Source organism: Apteryx mantelli, chromosome 33 (assembly GCF_036417845.1).
Source record: "Apteryx mantelli isolate bAptMan1 chromosome 33, bAptMan1.hap1, whole genome shotgun sequence".
Taxonomy (NCBI): Eukaryota; Metazoa; Chordata; class Aves; order Apterygiformes; family Apterygidae; genus Apteryx; species Apteryx mantelli.
The window spans coordinates 3,533,099-3,554,674 of record NC_090010.1 but is presented as its reverse complement, the minus strand read 5'-3'; the positions used below and the strand labels follow the sequence as shown (position 1 = coordinate 3,554,674).

At 70.8% G+C, this 21,576-nt stretch overlaps 3 protein-coding genes across 4 annotated transcripts; all 3 read right to left on the bottom strand.

Annotated features, from left to right (window-relative positions):
- Positions 1–202: 202 nt before the first annotated feature.
- Positions 203–5,502, bottom strand: DHH (desert hedgehog signaling molecule). The gene is made up of 3 exons (XM_067314161.1): positions 5,001–5,502; positions 2,612–2,873; positions 203–1,781 (listed from the first exon to the last, which is right to left on the bottom strand). Exons 1-3 carry the CDS (start codon positions 5,310–5,312, stop codon positions 1,114–1,116), a joined length of 1,242 nt encoding a protein of 413 aa, XP_067170262.1. The 5' UTR covers positions 5,313–5,502; the 3' UTR covers positions 203–1,113.
- A 2,444-nt stretch (positions 5,503–7,946) lies between these two features.
- On the bottom strand, positions 7,947–14,614 carry LMBR1L (limb development membrane protein 1 like). 2 transcript variants are annotated; one of them, XM_067314155.1, is made up of 17 exons: positions 14,361–14,614; positions 12,163–12,247; positions 11,560–11,596; positions 11,194–11,333; positions 11,005–11,108; positions 10,805–10,931; positions 10,647–10,715; positions 10,254–10,318; positions 10,049–10,124; positions 9,864–9,947; positions 9,581–9,657; positions 9,381–9,458; positions 9,200–9,273; positions 9,026–9,116; positions 8,669–8,735; positions 8,409–8,570; positions 7,947–8,332 (listed from the first exon to the last, which is right to left on the bottom strand). In XM_067314155.1, exons 1-17 carry the CDS (start codon positions 14,430–14,432, stop codon positions 8,274–8,276), a joined length of 1,467 nt encoding a protein of 488 aa, XP_067170256.1. In that variant the 5' UTR covers positions 14,433–14,614; the 3' UTR covers positions 7,947–8,273. The 2 variants fall into 2 exon arrangements, with proteins under 2 accessions (XP_067170256.1, XP_067170255.1); XM_067314154.1 differs by lacking the exon at positions 14,361–14,614 and having other exon boundaries at positions 11,194–11,596; positions 12,163–12,245.
- Positions 14,615–15,624: 1,010 nt separating this feature from the next.
- Positions 15,625–20,014, bottom strand: TUBA1B (tubulin alpha 1b). The gene is made up of 4 exons (XM_067314160.1): positions 19,959–20,014; positions 18,121–18,343; positions 17,885–18,033; positions 15,625–16,825 (listed from the first exon to the last, which is right to left on the bottom strand). The coding sequence occupies exons 1-4, from the start codon at positions 19,959–19,961 to the stop codon at positions 15,845–15,847; spliced, it is 1,356 nt and encodes a 451-aa protein (XP_067170261.1). The 5' UTR covers positions 19,962–20,014; the 3' UTR covers positions 15,625–15,844.
- Positions 20,015–21,576: the final 1,562 nt, after the last annotated feature.

The following is a 21,576-nucleotide window of genomic DNA, read 5'->3' as shown; positions in this document are numbered from 1 at the left end:
GGACCCCCGGAACCTGCCCCCCAGGGACCCCCACCCCGGCCTCTCTCCTCCCCCGCCCCTACAGACCCCCCCACACCCTGTCCCCTGGGGACCCCCACTCTGGCCCCTGCCCCCTGGGGCTCCTCCAGCCCCTGCCCCTCCGGGCACCCCCCTGCCCAGGTGCCCATGCCAGGCCGCCCCCCACTGCCAGCCGCCTTCCAGCAAGGGTCATAGATTCTCTTTATTTACCAAAACAATTAAATAGTATTATTTTTTTTTTAACAGAAATGGTTAAAAGCACGTTTGCCCCCTGCCCCGACAGGGCTGGCCCGCTGTCCAGGGAGGTCGGCATGGAGGACATTTATATTACCATTTATAAATAGAAAAATAAAACTCTCAAGCAGGGCGGGTTAGCGGTTAGCGCAGGTTAGAGCTGGGCCCGGCGCAGGGCACCCCATGCCTGCCGCAGGCGCCCCATCCGCCTGCGGGGCTGGGTAGGGTCCCCTCCCCGCCTGCCCCGGGTGCCCTGCGGCACCAAGCTGTGCAGGGACAGGGCTGGGACACCCTGGGTGATGGGGGTGCAGGCCCGGAGCTGGGGGACGGCCACAATGCCGCCAGGAGCCCAGGCGCTGGGCTGGTTCAGCAACCCCCGGGCTGGATTTGACCCCAGGCAGGGTCCCACAGTGCCCAGCGCCCAGCTTTGGCTCGCCAGGCAGCAGAGCCGTCCCCAGCCGCAGTGGTTAATAAAGCAATAAATACAGGGGGGTGCGGGGGGGTCTAGGGCACAGAGCCGTTCCCGGGTTTTCCAGCCAGGTGCCCAGTCAGTGCTGTGGGGTGACCCCCAGGGTTCGGGCAGGGACTGAGCCCCGTGTCCCTGGGCCGCCCACGAGACCCTGTCCCCAGGGACCCCATTCCCAGCCACCCCTGGGCAACACTCATCTTGGCAATGCTTTGTGTGACACTGCGGCCACGCAGGCACCCCCGGCCTCCTCGGGGACCGGGGACATCGCTGTCCCTCCTCCCCGGTGCCCCGGTCCAAGGTGGGGGCCAGGGACCCGCTGTGCGCCCGGTGCCTCCCACTTCCAGTGTGGTACATTAAATATCTGCAGTGCGGCGGCTTTCGGGGGCCGGGCACTAGGCCTGGAGGGCCTCGTGGCCCAGCACGCCCCAGGCCAGGCGGTAGAGGAGGCGCGAGTACCAGTGCATGCCCGCCTCGGGCGCCGTGCCGTTGCCCGCCTCGGCGCGGGCCGGCAGCAGCGAGAGGAGCCCGTGGAAGAGCCGCAGCGGGGCGAAGGCCCGGTGCGCCCAGCGGTGGCTCTCCAGCACGGCGTAGCAGGATGCCAGCACCCCGTTGACCAGCAGGGTCCCGTGGGAGGTGAGCGGGGCGAAGACGCCCACGCCGTCCTCCCGCGAGACCCGCAGCACCCGCGCGGGGCGCAGCCCCTGCCCGCCGGCCCCGTGGGCCAGCACCGCGTCGCCCGGGCGCACCCGGCTGGCGAAGACGGGCAGGAAGGCGGCCGTGCCGTTGGCTGCGCCGCGGGCCGCGAAGACCAGGTGGGACGGGGTGAGGAGCAGCCGGCGGGCCGGGCTGGCTGTCTCGATGGCCACGAAGGACGTGCGCTGGCCCAGGTCGCGGTCGAGGAAGAGCAGCACCTCAGTGGGCACCAGGCGCCCGCCCGGCTCCGCGCCCAGCACCCAGTCGCCCCGGCGCAGGTCGGAGAGGCCCCTGCGCTCGCCGCTCCGCAGCGTCACCGTGGCATGGCCCGGGAAGCAGCCGCCGGTTCGGATGGCCAAGGAGTTATCTGGGCGGAGGGAGAAATCTGTGGGTCTCCAGCACCCGCCGGAGGCAGGTTCCTCATCCCCCGCGTCCCTGGGGACATCCCCGAGGGCCGGGCCCAGAGCACCTTCCGCCAGCCGCTACCTGGCGGGGACAGCAGCTGCCCACGGAGGGGAAACAGCCCTGAGCGGGGCCGTTTGAACCGGACCTCAGAGCGTCCCCGAGACAAAGCGTGTCTTTTTGACCGCCCCGGTTCCTGCCTGCATGCCCGGCAGCCCGGGGAGGCGGCGGGCTGCAGAGCCCCTTTGTGCTGCCCGCACTGACGCCCTTTGTTCCCCGCTGGCCCCGCGCCGCTGGGGACACTGGCATTTAGGGCCACTTTCACTTTCTGTTTATTGTCAGCCCTGCGCTGCGCTGAACTGCACGGGGGCTGCGGCGCGGGCAGCCCGGCATGGTCGCAACTTAAAAACACTTCTGCTCTGCGCTCAAAAGGGAGATGAGCCTCCAGCGTGGTTATGGTCGCACAGGATTGCCGGGGGGGTTAGCAGGGTTTTGCAAATCTGGTGGCCTGAGAGGCCGGGGCAGAGCTGAGCTGTGGCTGAACGGGGCCGTGCTGCTGGGTGCGGCGTGGGCTAGCGGCAGCCCCTGCCGCAGCGTGGATCAGGGACACACAGGGAAACTGAGGCCGGGGGGCAGAGGGACCTGCCTGGGGCCGCCGGCCCTGTCGGGAGCTGGCTCTGCATGGGCACACGGAGGCCCAGGGCTGTGCTCTGGCCCTGCGGGGGGGGGGGACGGGACGTCCCCTCCCCAGCCCGGGGGGCAGCCTGGGGCCCTGCTGGCCCCACTGCGTTCTACCTGCTTTCACGGAGACGTGGATGTGTGCCTTGGACTCGTAGTAGACCCAGTCGAAGCCGGCCTCCACGGCCAGGCGCGCCAGCATGCCGTACTTGTCCCGGTCCCGGTCCGACGTGGTGATGTCCAGCGCCCGGCCCTCGTAGTGCAGGGAGTCGGGGAGGTGGTGCCCATCCTCATCCCAGCCCTCCGTCACCCGCAGCTTCACCCCCGGCCACATGTTCATCACGGCGATGGCCAGGGAGTTCACCCGCTCCTTGCAGCGCTGGGGGCGGCGGGGAGCAGCACCAGCATCAGCCCCCAGCCCTGCCACAGCGCGGGACCCCACTGCCCACCACCCTCCACCCCGGCCACCCAGGACCCCTCTCCCAGGGAGATGTTGCAGGTGCAGACAGACAGATGGACACCAGGGACCTGCATGGGGCTTGCAAAGAGCCGGTAGCAGGTGGCTGCTGGCTCGGGGGGGGGGGGGGTCAGGCAGTGCCCCCTCCCCATGGGCCCCCGGAGTGGGTGCAGGGCTGAGGGCGCTGGGTCTGCTCCAGGCCCCAAAGCAGAGCCCGTCCCGGTGGGGATTAAACATTAACGTGCCCCGGGGTCCCGTCGCAGGTGCCGCTCCCCTCCCGGGGCAGCCGGGCGGAAAGGGCACGGGACGGTGCCCGGGTATCTCCTTCCCCCCGGCTGTGGCTGTGATTAATTAACCCGGCCGCTCCCACGGGGAGGCCCATGGGCAGGGCCGGGGGGAGCATCCGACCCTGAACTAGACCTATCTCCCGGCACTGGGGGGGGTGCTCAGCACCGGGATAGGACAGGGCAGGATGGGTGCTGCCGGGCCCCCTTCCCTCAGCAGGGCCTGGAGTAAGAAAACAGCGTGGGGGGATCCGGGACTCCCGGGTTGCGGGCAGGGGGGCCCGGGCAGCTCCAGGACGCCTGGGTCCCTCTCGCCCTCCGCTGCGGCGGGGCTGGCGCGGGGCGCAGGGGGCCGGGGGCAGCTCCCCGATCCCCCCATCTCTGCCCCCGCAGCTGGCGGCCCGGTGCCCCCGGCCCCCGTGCGAGCGGGCTGCCGCCGGCGCGGCCGCGGAGCGCGGAGCGCGGGCGGGAGGGGCGGGCGCGGGGCGGCCCGGCCCGGGGGGGCAGGAATGCGGCGGCCCGGCCCGGCCCGGCCCCGACAATAGGCGCCTTCGAGCCCGGCGCTGACCTCAGGCCCCGGGAATGCCGCGCCCGGCCACAAAGGGCCCTTTGAGCCGCCCGCACCCCCGGGCCGGCCCCGCGCCCGCGCCCGCCGCCACCGGGCCGGGGCAGCCTCCCGGGGCCGCGCGCAGCATCCCCCGGCTCCATGGCGACAGCGGGGCCGCCCCGAGTCCCGGATCGCCGGCCCCGAGCCCCCACGGCCACGCGGGACGTCCGCGGGGAGAAGCGGGGCCCGGGGGCTCCGCGGCCGCTGCCCGCCCCCAGCGCACCCGCTGCCCCGGCCCCCCCCCCTCCCCGAGCCGCTGACAAGCCGCGGGGGCCGCCCGTGCCCGGCGGAGCCCCCTTCTCCGGAGTCAGCCCGGGGAGAGCCCAGGCGTCCTGCTGCTGCCCCTCGGGGCGGTGCCTCAGTTTCCCCGTTTGGAGCAGACAGGTGGCTCCGCCGGGGGAGGAAGGTGCCTCCGGGGCCGCCGGCAGCCCCGGGCTCAGCCCCGGCCGGCGGCGGGACGTCCCGGGGCCGGCCCAGAGGCGCGGCGGGGGTCGGGGAGGGACGGGCTGCCCCGCTTCGGCCCCTGTTACCCCCCGTCCCCCGTGACCGGACCCTCCTCCGCCCGCCGTGCCCGGGGGAAGGGCCCCGCCGCCCCCTCCTTCCCCGTTAATCCCTAACGGCGGGTCCTTAATGTCTAACTCGCTGCGACCGCCCCGTCCAGGGGCCCCGATTCTGCTCCGTGACAAGGGCCGGGGGGGGGTGATGGGCCGGGGGGGGGTGATGGGCTGGGGGGGCGGGGAAGGCACCGTGCGCCCCCGGGAGGGGGACCGTGTCCCCCCTCGACAAAGGGCCCGTCTGCACCGGGAGGGTCGGTGCGTCCCCGGGGAGGCTCGGTGCTTCCCGGGGAAGGTCGGTGCGTCCTGCCGTATGTCCCGGGGAGGTCGATGCGCCCGGGAAAGGGTCGGTGCATCCCCCGTGCGCCCCGAGGAGGCTCGGTGCGTCCCCCCGTGCAACCCGGCGAGGGTCGGTGCGCCCCGGGGAGGGTCGGTACGATCCGGGGAGCGTCGGTGCGTCCTCCCGTGCGCCCCGGGGGAGGTCGGTGCGCTGCCCCCGTGCGTCCTGGGAAAGGTCGGTGCGTCCCCCGCGCCTCCCCGCGTCCCCCGCCGCCCGGGAGCGAGGCCGGCGGCCGGGCCGGGCCGGGCCGGGCGCAGCCCCCACCTCGGTCATGAGCCGGTCCGCCCCCGTGTTCTCCTCGTCCTTGAAGATGATGTCGGGGTTGTAGTTGGGCACCAGGTCGCTGAAGCGCTCCGAGCCCCGCAGCACTTTGCCCTCCGCCTTCCCGCTCGCCCCCAGCGTCTGCTCGGGCACGTTGGGCACGAACTGCTTGTAGAGCAGCGGCGTGAGGTGCCGCCGGCCCAACCGGCGCCGTCCCACCGGGCCGCGGCCCGGGCCGCAGCCCAGCGCCGGCGCGGCCAGCAGGCAGGCGGCGAGGCCGAGCAGGCCGAGGGCGAGCGGGCTGCGCCGGGGCATCCCGGCCGCCGGCTCCGCGCCGCCGCCGCCCCGCTCAGGCGCCGGGGGCACGGGCGGCCGCGGCGGGCATGGCCCCGCTCGGGGACCCGGGGGCTTTTAGAGGGTCGCGGTGCCAGGGGCGGGTCGGCAGCGTTTCCTTCTCACACCCACGGTCCCGTCGCCGCTGCGGGAGCCGCGGCCCCCCCCCCCCCCCCCGGGGCTGCCACCCACTCGCAGCGCAGCGCAGCGCCCGGGCACCGGGGACTCCCCTTGGCCCCGCCGCCGCCGGGGAAAGCCCTCCTCCCGCTGCGCCCCGACGGGCACCGGCTCCTGCGCTGCTGCCGGCACCGGCACCGGCGCCTCTTCCCCCTCCTGGCACTGCTCCTGGCACCGGGGACCCCGCTTATCCTAACGCTGCGCCTCCGGTGCCGGCAGCTTTTCCCTCTCCTGCCTTTCGGGACCGCACCCCGGGACCGGGACCTGCCTTTTCCTACCGCTGCCCCTGGCACCGGCGACACCCCTTATCCTAACACTGCGCCTCCGGTACCGGGACCTCCTCCCGCTCCTGGCACTGCCCCCGGTACCAGTCTCCCCGCTCCTGGCACTGCCCCTGTCCCAGTATCCGCCGCTTCTGGCACTGCCGCACTCCCGGTCTCCCCGCTCCTGGCACTGCCCCAGTCCCGGTACCGCCCGCTGCTGGCACTGCCCCGGTGCCGGTATCGGCCGCTCCTGGCACTGCCGCACTCCCGGTCTCCCCGCTCCTGGCACTGCCCCAGTCCCGGTACCGCCCGCTGCTGGCACTGCCCCGGTGCCGGTATCGGCCGCTCCTGGCACTGCCCCGGGACCGGTCCCCCCACCCCGCTCCTGATACTGCCGCGCTCCCGGTACCCCCGCTCCTGGCACTGCCCCGGTCCCAGTATCCGCCGCTCCTGGCACTGCCGCGGTCCCGGTACCCGCTCGGTGCCGCTCTGCACCGTGCGCTGCCCGGAGCCGCCCCGGGCCGTGACGGGCGGGCCCGGCCGGGCTGCCCCCACCTGCGGCCGCTCGGCTCCGGCACTGGGCAGCCCCGGCGGGCCCCGGGCCGGCCCCGCCTCGCAGCCCGGCCCCCGGGAGCCGCCGCAGCCGCGGCCACATCCCCCGGGGCCGCCCCCGCCCCCTGCCCGCCCGCCCGCCCCCGGCGCCGCGCACCCCGGGACGGGCACCGCGCACCGCGGCGCAGGATTGCACAGCCCCGGGGCGGGCACCGCGCACCCCCGCGCTAAGGAGCCCGGCAAGGGCAGGTGCCAGTTCCGGGGCGGGGGGGGAGGGGGCGAAGGGTTGGGAGCGGAGCTGGGGGGACCCGGCCAGCGTGAGGGTCCGGTCCCAGCCCAGGGCTCACAGCACCTTCCCCTCTCGCCCAGCGCTCCCTGGAGCCCCCGCGCCCGGGGCCAGGCTGTGCCGGACCCTGCGTGCAGCCCGGCTTCCTTCGCTGCAGGTGGGGTGACCTCAGCCTGCAGCGAGCCCAGGTCCCTGTTGCACCCCAGCGAGGCCCCCCGGGAGCCACAGGGCAAGGAGAGGGGCTCAGGACAGGGCCCTGGGGGCAGCGGGCCCGGGGTGGGGAGGGGAAGGGGGTCCGGCCACCCCAGCACCAGTCCACGGCGACTGGGAGGAGAGCGAGTTACGGGGAAATCGTGGGCACCGATGGCCTCATTTCCTGCTATATAAACCAGGCTTCCTGCGCTTCCTGCTCAGCCCCAGCCTGGGGGGAGGCCGAGGGCCCCCCACCCCTTCCAAGGGGGGAGCCGGGCCTGGCGCAGCCCCAGCCAGGGCAGGATGGGTGGGAGGGCTGGTTCCCGGGGCAGCTTCCGCTCCCGTCACCATGAACCCCCCGGCAGTGCGGGGGCTGCAGCCCCCCGTAGCCCCTCGGCACGGGGGAAGCCAGGGCTCGGAGGGGGAGCAGGTAGGAGCCCCGGCCTCCTCGGCCCCTCTGTCCCCGCACCAGGCACCCCCCAGCTTGGCAGGGGGAAAATGGGCCCAGCGGCACCGGGAACCGGGGCAGGGAGCAGCCCTCACCTTCGGCCCTGCTCCCTTCCTGCTGCTCTGGAAAAGGCTTGATAGCCCCAGCCAGGAAGAGGGTTAATTGCAGCCCACAGGGAGAGGGAAGGGCAGGTGGGGCAGGACTGAGCATCCTGGGGAAGCAGAATGGGGGCCTGGGCCCCCACCGTGCCCCCCACTCCCAGGTAGAGGGAGGGTACCCGGGGTACTGAGGAAGGAGATGGCTCTGTAGTAAGTCATGGCATGGATAATCCACCTGCCACCCCCCAAGCACAGCCACCCCCAGACAAAAAAATAAAACCATGTAGATTCAAATACTTAAATATATTTATAATTTTTAAAAAAGACAGACTGTTTATTGCTCCAAACAGGTAACATGGTAACAGAGACCCAACAGACTCATCACACACAGCTGCATGGAAAGGCCAGGGCTGGCTCATGTCCCCGGTCCTGTTCCTCCCCGGGAGGGCAATGGGGGCACAGCTTGGGCCCCTGAGCCCCTCAGGGGGGGGACAACCTGTGTCCCCTGTGCCCAGTGTGGGGTCAGGGTGGGGAGCGAGGGCACAGGGAGCAGGAGCCCCTGTCACTGCAATGCTGGGTGGGGGGGGGGGAATTAAAAGAAAAAAAAAAAGAACAAACTAAGAAAATTGGAGCCAGCAGAGGGGGGCAGCAGGGGGGGCAGCGGGAGGGGCAGCAGCACTTGCACGAGGTATATGAACAGGGCCGAGGTCCGCAGCCAGCGCAGCCCCTAGCCAGCCCGGCGAGGGGGACACGTCCCCGGGACCCGGCGCGGCAGCACGAGATGCCAAGAGGGGCCGGGGGGGGGGGTCTCGGCTCTCCAGGGCGAGGGAGACCACGGAGGCTCCGCTGTCGCAGGGCACCCGGCCCCGGCAGGCTCAGGGCACGCAGAGACGTCCTCGGGGCGGTGGCAGCCCCGGCCCCCCAGCCCTAGCAGCGCTCGCGCAGGGGCCGGGAGCGCGTCACGGGCAGGGGCAGCTTGTGCAGACCTGGGTGGAGGAAGAGGGGTGAGCGCGGCACCGTCCCCCCCGCCATCCCCGTTCCCCCCACCGGCCCCCCCCTCACCGAGGGCGCGGATGAGCTCGGCTTGCACGGCCCAGGTGACCTTCTTCACCAGGCACAGGGTGGTGAGCGCGGCGAAGACCATGTTGTAGAGGAAGACAATGTAGAAGTTCCCCAGCCAGTTAAAGCGGCCGAAGTCCCCCAGGAGGTCGAAGCGGGTGATCCCTGCGCCAGAGGGGACAGGTCAGGGTGCCGCGGCCCCGCGGAGGGGGTGAGTGCTGCGGGGCTGAGCCCAGCGCCCCGTCCCCGCAGTGGGGCCTCACCCAGCGTCCGGGAGAAGACGGGCAGGGCAGAGCTGAGCACCAGCAAGGAGACGCAGTTCCCGATGATCTGGGGCAGGGGGGGGGAAAAAAAGGACCATTTGAAGGGCTGCAGCCCTGCCCGGTGGCACAGACCCCCGCAGGGCTGGGGAGCGTCACCCCAGGGTGCCAGAAGCACCCGGAGCCCTGCTGTGGGCGCGGGGAGGGCGACGGCAGCTCCCGGACAGGGCTGGAGCCGACGCGTGGTGCCCTCGCGTGGGGACAGCGCACAGTGCACACGGCCACACGCGCCCAGACCCACACGCAGCCGCACTCACTGCGGGGACCCACAGCGGGACCCCACGGCCCCGCGCCGCTCACCTTGGTGAGGGGGGTGTCCTGCCGCTGGGGGAGCAGCCGGGTGAACAGCGGGGAGCTGTAGAAGCCCACGACGGAGGAGAGCATCAGGTAGCTGCGCGGGGCGTTAAGGAGGGAGAACTGAGGGGGGGGGACAGAGGTGGGGACAGCACCGGGGACACCCCGCACGAAGGATACAAGATGAGGACGACCTGCAGGGCAGCTCCGAAGGAGCCGAGGATGGAGAAGGAGACCTGGCCCAGGGCTGCGTCCTGCGGGGAAGGAGGCATGTTGGCGGCGGGAGCGCTCCCTGGGCTGGGGGTCGCGGCTCCTTGCTGTCCCCTCCAGGGACCCTCCCGCCCCCGGCAGGCTCCGGTACCTGGATACCCCGCGGCATCGCCGCATCGTCCAGCAGCAGCTCCAGCACGTGGAAGCAGACGATGAGCACCGAGATGCCCTGGGCGGAGGGAGGCGGGAGTCAGGGCAGCAGCAGGAGCGGTGGTGGGGGGGGGGACGGGACAGGGACGCATGCCAGGTCCCCTCAGGAGCCCAGGTGTCCCGGCTTCCTGGGACACTCACCGTCAGTGCCAGGAGGCACAGCATGGCCAGGGGGTAGCCCAGGTTCCTCTGCCACGGGGAGGCTCGGCGCCGCAGCTCTGTGCCGGGGGGGGACAGGCCCGGGTGAGACGGGCGCTGCTCCCCCGGCAGCCCCAGCCCCGGGGCAGGTGCTCGGGGAGGGTCACAGCACCCCCCCCATTTTACCCGCCCTCCCTCCATGGGGCGCAGGCTCCTGGGGCGCCAGCAGTCCCTGCACCCAGCCAGGGGGAGCCCAGGCATCCCGGCTGGTCCCCGGGCGCCTTACCCAGCGTGCGCCGCTTGCTCTGGATAGCCAAGAGCTGCTCCCGCAGCAGCTCCACGTCCAAGTTCAGCCAGCAGGAGGCCTTGCCTGCGGAGGCAGGGGACACTGCGGGTTCACGGGGGCCGCGGGCGAGAGGGGCTCCGGGTCTGCCCCGAGCCGCCCTCCTCCCGGCCACGCCGGGCACCCACCGGACGAGATCCGACGGGACACGGAGGCCTCCTCAAACCTCGTGCAGCTCAACTGCTCGTCCAGGTCTTCCAGGAGCTGGGGACGGGGCGAGGAGCCCGTGAGCGGCCAGCCGGCGGGAATGCCAGGCCTGGCCACCCCGGGGCGCGGGGACACCCAGACCCCGGGGCAGCAGGATTGCACTGCGGTGGGGGGGGGATGCCTTACCCGGGGCTTCACCAGCAGCTTCCCTGTGACTGTGAACATGGTGGAGAGGCCGAAGGGGGTGCACACTGCAGGTGGGAGGAGAGGGTGAGCAGAGGGTGCCCCAGCCCCGAGCATCCTGCCCCTCCAAAGGGTCCTGAACAGGGGTCCAGGACTGGGGCCAGGGGCTCAGCCCTGCCACAACCCCTCCAGACCAGCACCATTTGCATGGAACAACCCCGCTTCCGCACACGGCAGCCCCTGTTCCCTGCTGGGCATCCCAGGGCCATGCCCCAATGGTAACATCACCCCCCGTGATGAGCCACCACAGGGATGTGGGGCAGACGGGGCCGGTGAGGCTGGCGCGGGGAGGGGGGACGGGCCTGGCCGGGAGCCACCGGAGCCCGCTGGACTTACGCAGCAGGAGCAGCACGCCAAAGAGCGAGATGCAGGAGTAGAGGTACGGCAGGTAATATTCCCAGAGGGCTGCGGAGGAGGCAGGGTCAGGGCTGCTCCCGGAGCTGGGGGAGCCCCTGAGCCCCCCAGCACCTCGCAGCTGCCAAGGCAGCACCCACCGTAGAGCGACTCTCGGCTGGCCGCGTCGTTGTCCACGATGGCCAAGGCCACCCAGACCATGCCCAGCACCAGCAGCGTCAGCAGCAGCAGCACCACCGACGTCTCGTACACCCGGGCCATGATGCCCTGCGGGACAGCGTGTTCAGCGGGGAGCAGGGCACGGGGGGGGGTGGGCAGGGGACAGCCAGGGCCGCGCTACCTTCTTGGATCCCGCAAAGCCCTCCGACTCAGTGAAGAAGTAGGCGAAGGGCATGAGGAAGACAAGGGACAGGTTGGAGAAGAGGAAGACCAAGTTCCAGAGGCCTGGAGGGAGAAGACGGCGCGGGGTGAGACCGCGCAGGGCCGTGGGGCATCCCAGGCCACCCAGCCGCGGCCGCCCGGCACCCACCGTGGACGAGCGAGCCGTTCAGCCACTGGATGTAGTAGTTGTGGGGGAAGGAGAGCAGCACCTCGTTGCTGACGATGGAGAAGGGCAGCAGGAGCACGGCGCCCAGCGAGACGGCCAGCGTGAACGTGCACAGCCCCAGCCTGCGCGAGGCCACAGGCTGGGGGGCAGCCGGCGCACAGCTCCGGCGCGCTGGCACGGCACGAGGGCAGCAGCTCTCGGCCCGTGCACGGCCACAGACGTGAAGCCAGCCCTGTCCCCAGGAGGGCCAGCGGCCCCCATGAGCTTGGGGGGCCCCGGCGTTCGGGCCGGGCGGGGAGGGGAAGCGGCCGAGCACCTCTGCGGGCAGAGGGACAGGCAGGAACTTACGCAATCCTGTTGACCGCAGCGTCCTCATCGTCATGAACTGTGGGGCAAGAAAAACAACCCCAGAAGAGAAACACAAATCAGATTGAGGCCAGCCGAGCCCAGGCACCTGCTCTGCCCTGGCTCCTTTGGGACGTCCCTTCACCTCCTGTCCCCAGCCAGACTCGGAGGGCACCTGGGCAGGGCTGCTCTGGCCCCAGACGCCCGTGGCCAAGCCTTTCTGAGCCCGGCCCGGTCCGCTGGCACCATCCCAGGGCTGCAGGCTGGGCCGGGCAATGGGGAAGGCGGCAGGGCTGCGGGTTCAAGCCCCGGGCAGGGGACGAGCCTCTGCTGCCCTCGCAGGAGGGGAGCAAAGGGCACAGGGCTGCGAAACCCAGGTTTTGGTCTCTGCTGCCCGTCCCGCAGCAGCTGGGGAGATGCCGCGTGGCAACGGACACCCCACAGCGACCGATGCCGCAGCAACGTGACGCAGCCCGGAGCTCCCACGGGAGGCGGAAACCGTGCACGGAGCCAAGGAGGAACAAGCCCCAGGGGGGCGAAATGGGGATGCAAACAGCTCCAGCAGGCTGCGAGCAGGAGAGCGCCAGCAGCTCCCGCCACTCCTACCTTCGGCGAAGTCCGTGTGCTTTTTGAAGTGGGTTATGACGAAGTGGCAGAGGACGTAGAGGCTGGCAAAGAGCAGGGTGCAGATCTGTGGGGCAGACGGGGATGGTGAGGGCTGTGCGGGGAGGCAGGACCCGTGTCCGTGGCGCCCAGTGCCCCGCGCACAGCCGGAGGGCAGCGCTCCCGCCCTGGGTGACGCCGCCAGCCCCGGGGCCCCGCCAGCTCCACCCTGTTTGTTTTTCCACTCCTGGCCCCAGGTTACTCACCCCCCGTGTCCCCTCAGCCTGCACACGGATGGCTGCTCCCAGGGCTTGGCCTGGGCTCACCCGCTGGGTGCTCTCAAGCTGCCAGCACCCAGCTGCAGCTCCCAGAGCACAGCACTGGCACGTGCCACAGCTCTGAGCCAGCCTGGGCTGTTGGATCCAGGGGGATCGGGGTGCTCTGGATGCTGGCACATCCCAGCGCTGCCCCGTCCCCCGCAGCCTTCACACGCTGCCGTCAGCGCCAAGCAGAGCCACGGGAACAGCCTTGAGCTTGGCGCCAAGGCCGGCTCCGGCGTCCCTGCCACCCCCGCTGGCACGCCGAGGCCCGACCGCAGGCGTCACTTGAGGAACGCGGCGACCTTTCCTCCCTCTGCGTGCGCAGCCGGTGACGGGGAAAGGTCGCCCGAACCCGCTGCCTTGGCACGGGTGGCACGGAGCCACCGCAGCACCTCCCTACTGCCCAGCGAGGGGGGGCTCGGCTGGCCGGGGCCCAGGGGACAGGGTGGGAGGCAGCTCGGGGGCACCCTGAGCCGCTGGGAGCAGTGAGCCCAGCCGGCGCCGGCGGGTCCTCCCCGGCCAGCGTATCGCTGCGCTTATGCAACTGCAGGGCCTGGGCGCGAGGCAGAGCGAAGCAACGTGGCCCGGTGAGTCTGAAAGGTCGCGTGAGCTCCACGCTGGCGGTGCTGAGCCAGGGAGTCCCCGGGCGGGACGCAGCTGCCCGTGGTGGATCAGGGCGGAGGTCTGGGGAGCTGCCACCTGAGATGTCAGGCTCCGGCCACCGGCTCCTCCCTGCAGGCACTGAATGAGGCCTCCGCAGCCACAGCCGGGCCACCCCGCACCACCCGTCGCAGCCCCCTCAGCCGCTCCATGGCACAACCCATCCCCAAGTGCCGCATCCAGGAATGGCCTTGGGGAGAAGGCCAGGGACCAGGATGCCGGGGTCCTCAGCATCCCTGACCTCTGCAGCAGCAGGTGCCCAGGCTGCCAGGGGAGAGCAGAGGAGCAAAGGCAGCTGCATCGCTCCGCCAGGCCCAGGGGACAGCTGGGCCTTGGGACCTCTGCAAGGCCCTTCCAGCTGCCGTGGGCACGGAGGGCAGTGTTGGAGCCTGTGAGGGCCCCGCTTTGCTGACTGGGCGGGCACTGGGCACTGCTGGGGCTGGGCTCAGCTCCACAGCGTGCCCAGGGCTCGGCAGGGTCACGCCACCCTGAACAAGCCCAGAGCCTGGGTCAGGGCTGCCGGAGCCACGCAGCATCTCCGCAGGGCCCAGCACGGCGCTGGGCACCCCCAGCCCTCCTGGCAGCAGCACAGGGAGGTCCAAAACCCCAGTGCTGGGGTCCCGGTGCCCGGGCAGCACAGTGGCCGAGTGGCAGCGGGCCAACACTTGCGCTTGCCCTCCCTGGTCTGCTGCTGCTCGGGCTCTGTTTCCTCCAGTGCTCGGGGTCCTTTCGGGAGGGGGAGACCACAGGAAATCCTGTCCCCATGCACAGGGATAACAGGAAGGCTCGGTGCTTTGCACAGGGACGTGGCCAGAGGGGCCCCGCGGAGCACATGCTCCATCCCCTCTCCAGCCACCCCGCGGACCCCGGGAAACGGCGGGTCCGGCAGTGCCACGCTGAGCACCACAGCCCGGCGTGGCCCGGCCAGCTCGCCCCACCGGGGGACGAGGCTCTCGAGGCCGGCGGCGAGGATGGCACGCCGCAGCGGGCGCACAGGGCCGGTCGCGGCCCGCCGGACCCCGGCCCGCGGGTGGGGCTATCGCGGAGACCCAGGCAGCCCGGGCGCCTGCGGCAGCGATAAGGGTGCGCAGGGCACAGGCGGCCCCCGCCGCAGCCCAGCCCGGGCGCGCCCCGCTCGCGGCCGGCCCGAGGCTCCCCGGCGGCGGGGCGGGAGAGTCCCGCTCCCCCCGGCGCCCAGCCGCCCCCGGCCCCAGTACTCACGATGCACTCGCGGACCCGCTCGTGGAAGAGCTGCTCCCGCACGGCCAGCGCGTCGTGCTCCGCAGGGTCCATGCTGCGGCCAGCATGGCTGGGCGGGCGGCGGCGCAGGGGGCCGGGCCGGGCCGAGCAGAGGAGCTGCGGGCCGGGCCGGGCCGGGCCGGGCCGAACCGAACCGAGCCGGGTCGGGTCGGGTCGAGGCGCCGAGCCGAACCGGGAGAACGGCCGGGCGAGGAGCGCAGCGCTGCCGAGCCGAGCCGAGCCGAGCCGAGCCGAGCGCTGCGGGAGGTCGGCGCGGCCCGGCCCCGCCCCGCCCGGTGCTCGCTACAATGTATCGGCTCCGCGTCCCGCCCTTAAAGGGCCACGCACCCGCCGGGCCGCGGCGGCCGCCCCGCGGGCTGGCCCCGTCCTGCTCGGCCGAGCCCCCATTGGCTCCGCGGCGGTGAATGAGGCGCCGCTCATTGGCCGAGGGCGGCGCGGGCGGATCCGATTGGCCGAGCCGGCCGCCGCGTTCCCACCGCCGCGTTCCCACCGTGGGGGAAGGGCCGGGTCCCCGGGGCTGGCCCGGTCGCGGGGGGGGGGGGGGGAAGGATGGGGGACAAACGGGCCGGGTCCCTCCACCCCCGTTAAGTCCCGCGAGAGGAGGGCGCCGCCTGCCGGTGCCCCTGCCCCGCGGGAAAGCCGGTAGCGGTGGGGTTAAACCCCCCGGTGCCGCACCATTCACCCCCATCCCGGGAGCCTGGGGTTAATCGCCAGGGACAGGGCTAATCCCCGCAACAGCACTAATCCCCAGGCCAGGATTAACACCAGCCCTGCTGCACCCACTGCCTCCCGCACCTCACCCTGGGGCAAGGGCACAGCAAGGGTCCCTGCGCCCTGCCAGGGACAGGCCAGCACCCCCCCCGCAGGGGACGCCAGGCTGCAGGGTACTGCCACCACGGCCCCCAGCGCCATCAGAGGCTCCCTACTGCCCCGAGAGGAGTCGGACCCTCAGCAGCTCCTTAAGCTCCAAGGACCATCATTGGCAGCCAGAGGCAGCAGCCACCCTGGGGGGCCCCGATGGATGACCAACCCCCCCCCAGTAGCCCCCAGGGTGCTGTCCCCAGGAAAGGGCTGGCAGCAGGCACCTTGCACAGGGGCCAGCGCCAGCGTCTCCATGCACAGCAGCCTGCGGAGACAATAGGGACAGTCTGTTCCCGTGTGAATGGGGCTGGGGGGCCCCGCCGCACCGCAGACAGACACAGAGGGTTTGTATCAGACAGTAGCATTTTTTTTTTTTTTTAAAGCCTTTTATTCACAGACATGGTACAGACACATGGAAAACCGACATGATCACATTGTGGAAGAGTGAGAGCGCCCAGCCTGGCCCCAGCGTCCTCCCAGCCCTGGGCCTGCGGGACCAGACCCCTGCCTGGGGCACAAGAAAGCTAAAGTGTTTGCAGCTGACATTTTGTGGACATGCTACAGAGACAGGAGGAACCAGGCATTTAGTATTCCTCCCCTTCCTCCTCGCCCTCGCCTTCCACCGAGTCCACCCCCACCTCCTCGTAATCCTTCTCCAGGGCAGCCATGTCCTCCCGCGCCTCCGAGAACTCCCCCTCCTCCATGCCCTCCCCCACATACCAGTGCACGAAGGCACGCTTGGCGTACATCAGGTCAAACTTGTGGTCCAGGCGGGCCCAGGCCTCGGCGATGGCCGTCGTGTTGCTCAGCATGCACACGGCGCGCTGCACCTTAGCCAGGTCCCCGCCGGGAACCACCGTGGGCGGCTGGTAGTTGATGCCCACCTTGAAACCCGTGGGGCACCAGTCCACAAACTGGATGCTGCGCTTGGTCTTGATGGTGGCAATGGCGGCATTGACATCTTTGGGCACCACGTCGCCACGGTACAGCAGGCAGCAGGCCATGTACTTGCCGTGGCGAGGGTCACACTTCACCATCTGGTTGGCCGGCTCAAAGCAGGCGTTGGTGATCTCTGCTACAGAGAGCTGCTCGTGGTAAGCTTTCTCAGCAGAGATGACGGGGGCATAGGTGGCCAGGGGGAAGTGGATACGGGGGTAGGGCACCAGGTTGGTCTGGAACTCGGTCAGATCGACATTCAGGGCCCCATCAAAGCGCAGGGATGCTGTGATGGAGGACACGATCTGGCTGATAAGGCGGTTCAGGTTGGTGTAGGTGGGGCGCTCGATGTCCAGGTTCCTGCGGCAGATGTCGTAGATGGCCTCGTTGTCCACCATGAAGGCACAGTCGGAGTGCTCCAGGGTGGTGTGGGTGGTGAGGATGGAGTTGTAGGGCTCCACCACAGCCGTGGACACCTGCGGTGCCGGGTAGATGGAGAACTCCAGCTTGGACTTCTTGCCATAGTCAACAGAGAGGCGCTCCATGAGCAGGGAGGTGAAGCCAGAGCCGGTGCCCCCACCGAAGCTGTGGAAGACCAGGAAGCCCTGCAGGCCTGTGCACTGGTCAGCCTGGAAGAAAAGGGGAGAAAGCAAGATACATTTATTGGTTGTGCCCTGCACATCCCATCTCAGCCACTAGCAACGCTGGCTGGAAGCCCGCACCATCCTGTTCCTTGTCACAGGAACCATTTTCTGAATTTAAGCTGTTATTTACTTGTCAAAGAATGCAAGTATTTACCCCAGTGCGTCAGGCTATTGGGGCATCTCATATCAGGAATATATATTATATACAGCCAGGGTCTGCCATAGCCCCCCGATGCCATTTGCAGCCACACAGCCGTGCGCGGCAGCAGGATCTGCCTTCCCAGGAAAGGGGGCTTCTTCCCACAGAGCTCCGGGACACTCGGCTCCCGCCCATCACTGCAGCCAGCCCCTGCGGTGTCCGCAGCGCACGGGGTCTGCTCTGGCAGGAGGAAACTCGTTCCGTTTTACAAGGCCACATGAAGGTGTTTTATAGCAGCCATTTTAAGAGCAGCGCCTGCACAGAGGGTTGCAACGACCCAGCTAAGCCAGGGAATTAGCATTCCCTCTCCAATCCGGGAAGGCAGGTATAAAGCAGCCCCAGCAGGACTTAAACATGCTGCTCAGCTGCTCTTAAGCAGTTTGTAAAGAAGGATCAGGGTCCATAGCAAGGGGAAACCTCAGACGACCCTAATAAGGGATAAGAATAAGGTTCTCCCAGCTCCGGAACTGCAGTCAGCCTCTCCCAGGTCTCCCCCGAAGGGCCCAGTTTCATACTTGGGTTGCAGTTCACCCTCTGGGGACAGATTTTGGACTTGCAGCTATGGGAGGTTTGCAGGGCCCAGAGGCAGCGTGTTCAACCTGCCAGGAAGCGTAAGGGTTCCTGACTGCGTTCCCAGGATCCGGGCAACAACGTGGACCCAGCACCAGCACCCGAGGGAGCCCCAGTCCGAGGCAGGCAGCACCGGGGGGCTCCAGGTCTGCCAAATGCAGCCAGAGCCCCCCACCCGAGGCCGGACCCAAGGTGCAGGCTCGGCTCCTCCCGGCCCTCCAGGTCACACTCGGGGAGTTTCTCCTTTCCCCACCAGCCCGCGGATTTCCACCCACCAGCTTGCGGATGCGGTCGAGGACCAGGTCGATGATCTCCTTGCCGATGGTGTAGTGCCCCCGCGCGTAGTTGTTGGCCGCATCCTCCTTGCCCGTGATCAGCTGCTCGGGGTGGAAGAGCTGCCGGTAGGTCCCCGTGCGCACTTCATCTGCGGAACAAGGCCGGGCATCCCGTTAGCACCGGCGATGCCGCCGCCACCGCGGCCCCCCCGCCCCACGCCCAGCCCCGTGCTCACCGATCACCGTCGGCTCCAGGTCCACGAAGACGGCGCGCGGCACGTGCTTGCCGGCCCCCGTCTCGCTGAAGAAGGTGTTGAAGGAGTCGTCGCCGCCGCCGATGGTCTTGTCGCTGGGCATCTGCCCGTCGGGCTGGATGCCGTGCTCCAGGCAGTACAGCTCCCAGCAGGCATTGCCGATCTGCACGCCCGCTTGGCCCACGTGGATGGAGATGCACTCACGCTGCGGGGCATTGCGAGAGGCGTTGGGGTCTGGCTCCCTTCGGGGCACCTTTGCCCCCCCCCCCCCCAGCCATGGGGCTCCAGGCTGGCTGGGAACGGGCTCAGCCCCCCCATCGCTTCCCCCTGCCCCAGAGCTGGGAACTGGGTTTTTACCCCGGGTTAATTCCAGCTTCCTGCTAACAGTTAATACCTGCTGCAGCGAGGACGCTGCTTTGCACCTGGATTAGGTTTGTTTCCAAGTTCTCTGCCCCCCCGGCCGCCTCCCGCCCCGAGCGCTGGCACGGGGAGGACATTTTACGGCTCGCTAGCGCTGCGCTGCTTCCTGGCACGGGCACGCGCCCCGCGGCGCAGCAGGAGCAGCCTTCGTCAGCGGGAAGGAGGAAGCGCGCGGCGCAGCGGGGAAGTCGAGGCACGAACGCGCTGCTGCGCACGACACGGGCGGGGGGGGGTGGGGGGGGGAGAAGATGCCACAGCTGACCCAAAACCGCCAGGCAGGGCCGATGGCGTCAGCACCCCGAGCGGGCAGAGGAAGCCGGGGCGGCTCGGCGGAGGGGTGCGCGGGGCGGCAGCTGCTCGCGGCCCCCTCGCCCGGCATTCCCGGCCGCACCCTGCGTGGCACCACCTGCTCCGGCGCATTCCTGCCGCGCAGCGCCCGCCCTGGCCGGCGCAGATGGCGCCTAAGCCCGGCTATGGGGTGGGGGGGGGGGGCTGCTGGGAGCGGGAACGCCCGGCGTGGCCGATGGGATCCAATCCGTGGGATCTCTCGCATGGGGCTGGTTTCCGGTGGTGCAAACTGGGTCACGGAGGGCAACGGGGACTCGCTGCCCCCCCTTCCCCAGGGAGCGCCGTGGGGCAGCTCGGCCCTTGGTGGGGGTTTTGGGGATGCGGTGCTGCGGCGGGACGGCGAGGTGTGCGCAAGGCTGCGGGTGCCCCCCCGGGCGGGGGGGTGCCGTGGGGCGAGCAGGGTCCCAGCGCGGCGTGGGCGTGCGCGCCCGCCCCGGACCCGTTCCCGCGCGCGGGAAGGGTAACGGTCGGGGCTGGGCGCCAAAACCAGGCGGGCACCCCGCCCCCAACCGGGGCGATGGCGGGGGGGGGTGGTGGTGGTGGTGGTGGTGGAGGGGGACCACGTGCTGCACCCAAAGGCGCCCACCCCCGCGGCTGGGGCTGCCCCCACCTCCCTGCTCTGCCCAGAGCCCCTTCCCCACCCCCATCCCTGCCCCCCCCCCACAAGACCCCTGCTCCCTCCCAATCTTTCACTACCCCCAGCCCTCCTGCCCCGATCCCCCTCCAGCTCCACCCTCCCGCCTCAATGCCCCCCCCAGCCCTGCCTTCCTGCCCCGATGCCCCCCCAGCCCTGCCTTCCTGCCCCGATCCACCCTCCCAGCTCCGCCCTCTCGCCCCGATACCCCCCTCCCTTGTTCTGCTTCCCCCCCAGCCCTGCCCTCCTGCCCCGACGCCACCCCCAGACTCCCGATCCTCTTCCACTCCCTTCTCTCCCCAATTTCCAAACCCCCCAAGCCCCTTTTCCTTCCCGTTTTCACCCCCCCATTTTTCAATAGCCCCCAAAGCACAGCCCGCCCGCCCATTTCCCCATAGCCCCCGATCCCCCCCCGTACCATGCTGGCGGCGCGGTTACTCGTCCCGACAAGCAAAGGGTCGACGCAAGTAACAGGCTGCGGCCCCCGACGGGCGCCCCCTTATATAGCCGGCCGGGGGCGGGCCGCACCCGCGGCCCTCGCTCCTATTGGTCGACGCGCCTGCCCGTCCGCGCGCCCGCCGCCGCGGATTGGCCGCGGGGGAGGGAGGCGCCCCGCCCCTACCCCCCCCAGCTCCCGTCGGGAAGGGGCGGGCTCGGGGGGGGGGCGGAATTTCGGTTCCCCCCCCCCCCCCCACACACACACAGCGCGCAGTCCCCGCCGGAGCCCCGAGGCGGGGGGCGGCGGCGAGAGGGGACCTCGCACCCCCCCCCCAACGGGACTGGGGCGGGGGGGGCCCGTCCTGCCCACGATGCGCAGCCCCCCCCCCCGGTGCATTTCGCACTGCCCCGGGGGGGGGGGGGACTGAGAGCAAGCGGCCGGGCTCGGTGCCCCCCCCCCCCGCCCCGGTGCGGCTCCGCTGCAGAGGAAAACTGCGACAGTTGGGGGGGGGGGGAGCCGCCCGACAGCACGTGCTGCCGCCCGGTCCGCCCCCCCCCCCCGCCCCGCCTCACCGGCGCGGCCCCTGCTCCCCCACGGCCGTTAATCGGCTTTGCCTGCCCCCCCCCGCTGCACCGGGGCTGCCCATCTGCACCCCCGGGGGGCCCCTGCCCATCTGCACCGCCCGGGCCCCCACCCCGGCCCCCACCCCGGGGGGCTCCGGTCCATCTGCGTCACCAGCAACCCCCCACCCCAGCCCATCTGCACCCCAGGGGGCTCCCGGCCCATCTGCTCTGCCATGACCCCCCCCCCAGCCCACCTGCACCCCAGGGGGCTCCCGGCCCATCTGCACTGCCAGGACCCCCCCAGAACCCCCGCCCATCCCCAGCCATCTGCACCCACAAGGCCCCTAGTCCCAGGCCCCCCAGGACCATCTGCACCCCAAAGACCCCACCACCACCAGGGACCTCCAGGCCAGGCCCCAGGGGGTCCCCCAAACCATCTGCATCCTGTGTAACTCCCCCAGCCCGGGCCCCCCCAAACCGTCTGCGCCCCCAGGGACCAGCCTGCCGTCCCCAGCGAGCGGGGACACGTGGGCACTTGCCTTCTGCACCAGGGCCCTGCCCGGGCACCTCCTGTGCCCCAAATGGGGCGACCTTATGGAGGGGGTCTGGGGGGGGGGGTCAGCCCTGGAGAGGGTGCAGATGGCCCCTGCAAGCCCCAAACCCTGATGGTGGGGGGGGGGGGGCCGAGATGGGGACAGCCATGCCCAGGCACCCTGCTCCGTCCCCAGCAGTGGTTGGCGCCGTGGGTCAGACCCTGCTTGCACTGCAATGGGGGTCAGACCCCACTCGCCCTGCGCCGGGGGTCACACCCAGCCCAGCGCCGGGGGGAGCCGAGCCGGGAGCCTGGGAGACCTCGGGCAACCGCCGTCCACCCTTCTGGCGCTGAGCTAATCCGTAATGCTATTTGCTCCGAATAATCCTGCTTCCTGTTTTCCTGCGAGCTCCGCGGATAACCCAGCGGCCCCTGCGACGGCCGGCGGAGGAGGAAGGCGGGCGCGCGAAGCGGGGCGCTCGGAGCTGGCCCCCCACGCCCC

Bases quoted from the DNA above. Each gene is read 5' to 3' on its own strand.
- DHH (XM_067314161.1), bottom strand. From the start codon at position 5,312: ATGCCCCGGCGCAGCCCGCTCGCCCTCGGCCTGCTCGGCCTCGCCGCC. The intron at 2,874-5,000 runs GTGGGGGCTGCG...CGCCGCCCCCAG, and splicing joins CGGACCGGCTCATGACCGAG to CGCTGCAAGGAGCGGGTGAA. The intron at 1,782-2,611 runs GTAGAACGCAGT...CCCTCCGCCCAG, and splicing joins CCACGTCTCCGTGAAAGCAG to ATAACTCCTTGGCCATCCGA.
- TUBA1B (XM_067314160.1), bottom strand. The intron at 18,034-18,120 runs GTGAGCACGGGG...CTTGTTCCGCAG, and splicing joins CCTGGAGCCGACGGTGATCG to ATGAAGTGCGCACGGGGACC. The intron at 16,826-17,884 runs GTGGGTGGAAAT...CTTTTCTTCCAG, and splicing joins TCGACCGCATCCGCAAGCTG to GCTGACCAGTGCACAGGCCT.
- LMBR1L (XM_067314154.1), bottom strand. From the start codon at position 11,593: ATGACGATGAGGACGCTGCGGTCAACAGGATTGCGTAAGTTCCTGCCT. The intron at 10,125-10,253 runs GTAAGGCATCCC...CCCCGTCCCCAG, and splicing joins AGCTGCTGGTGAAGCCCCGG to CTCCTGGAAGACCTGGACGA. The intron at 8,571-8,668 runs GTGAGGCCCCAC...CCTCTGGCGCAG, and splicing joins CGTCTTCTCCCGGACGCTGG to GGATCACCCGCTTCGACCTC.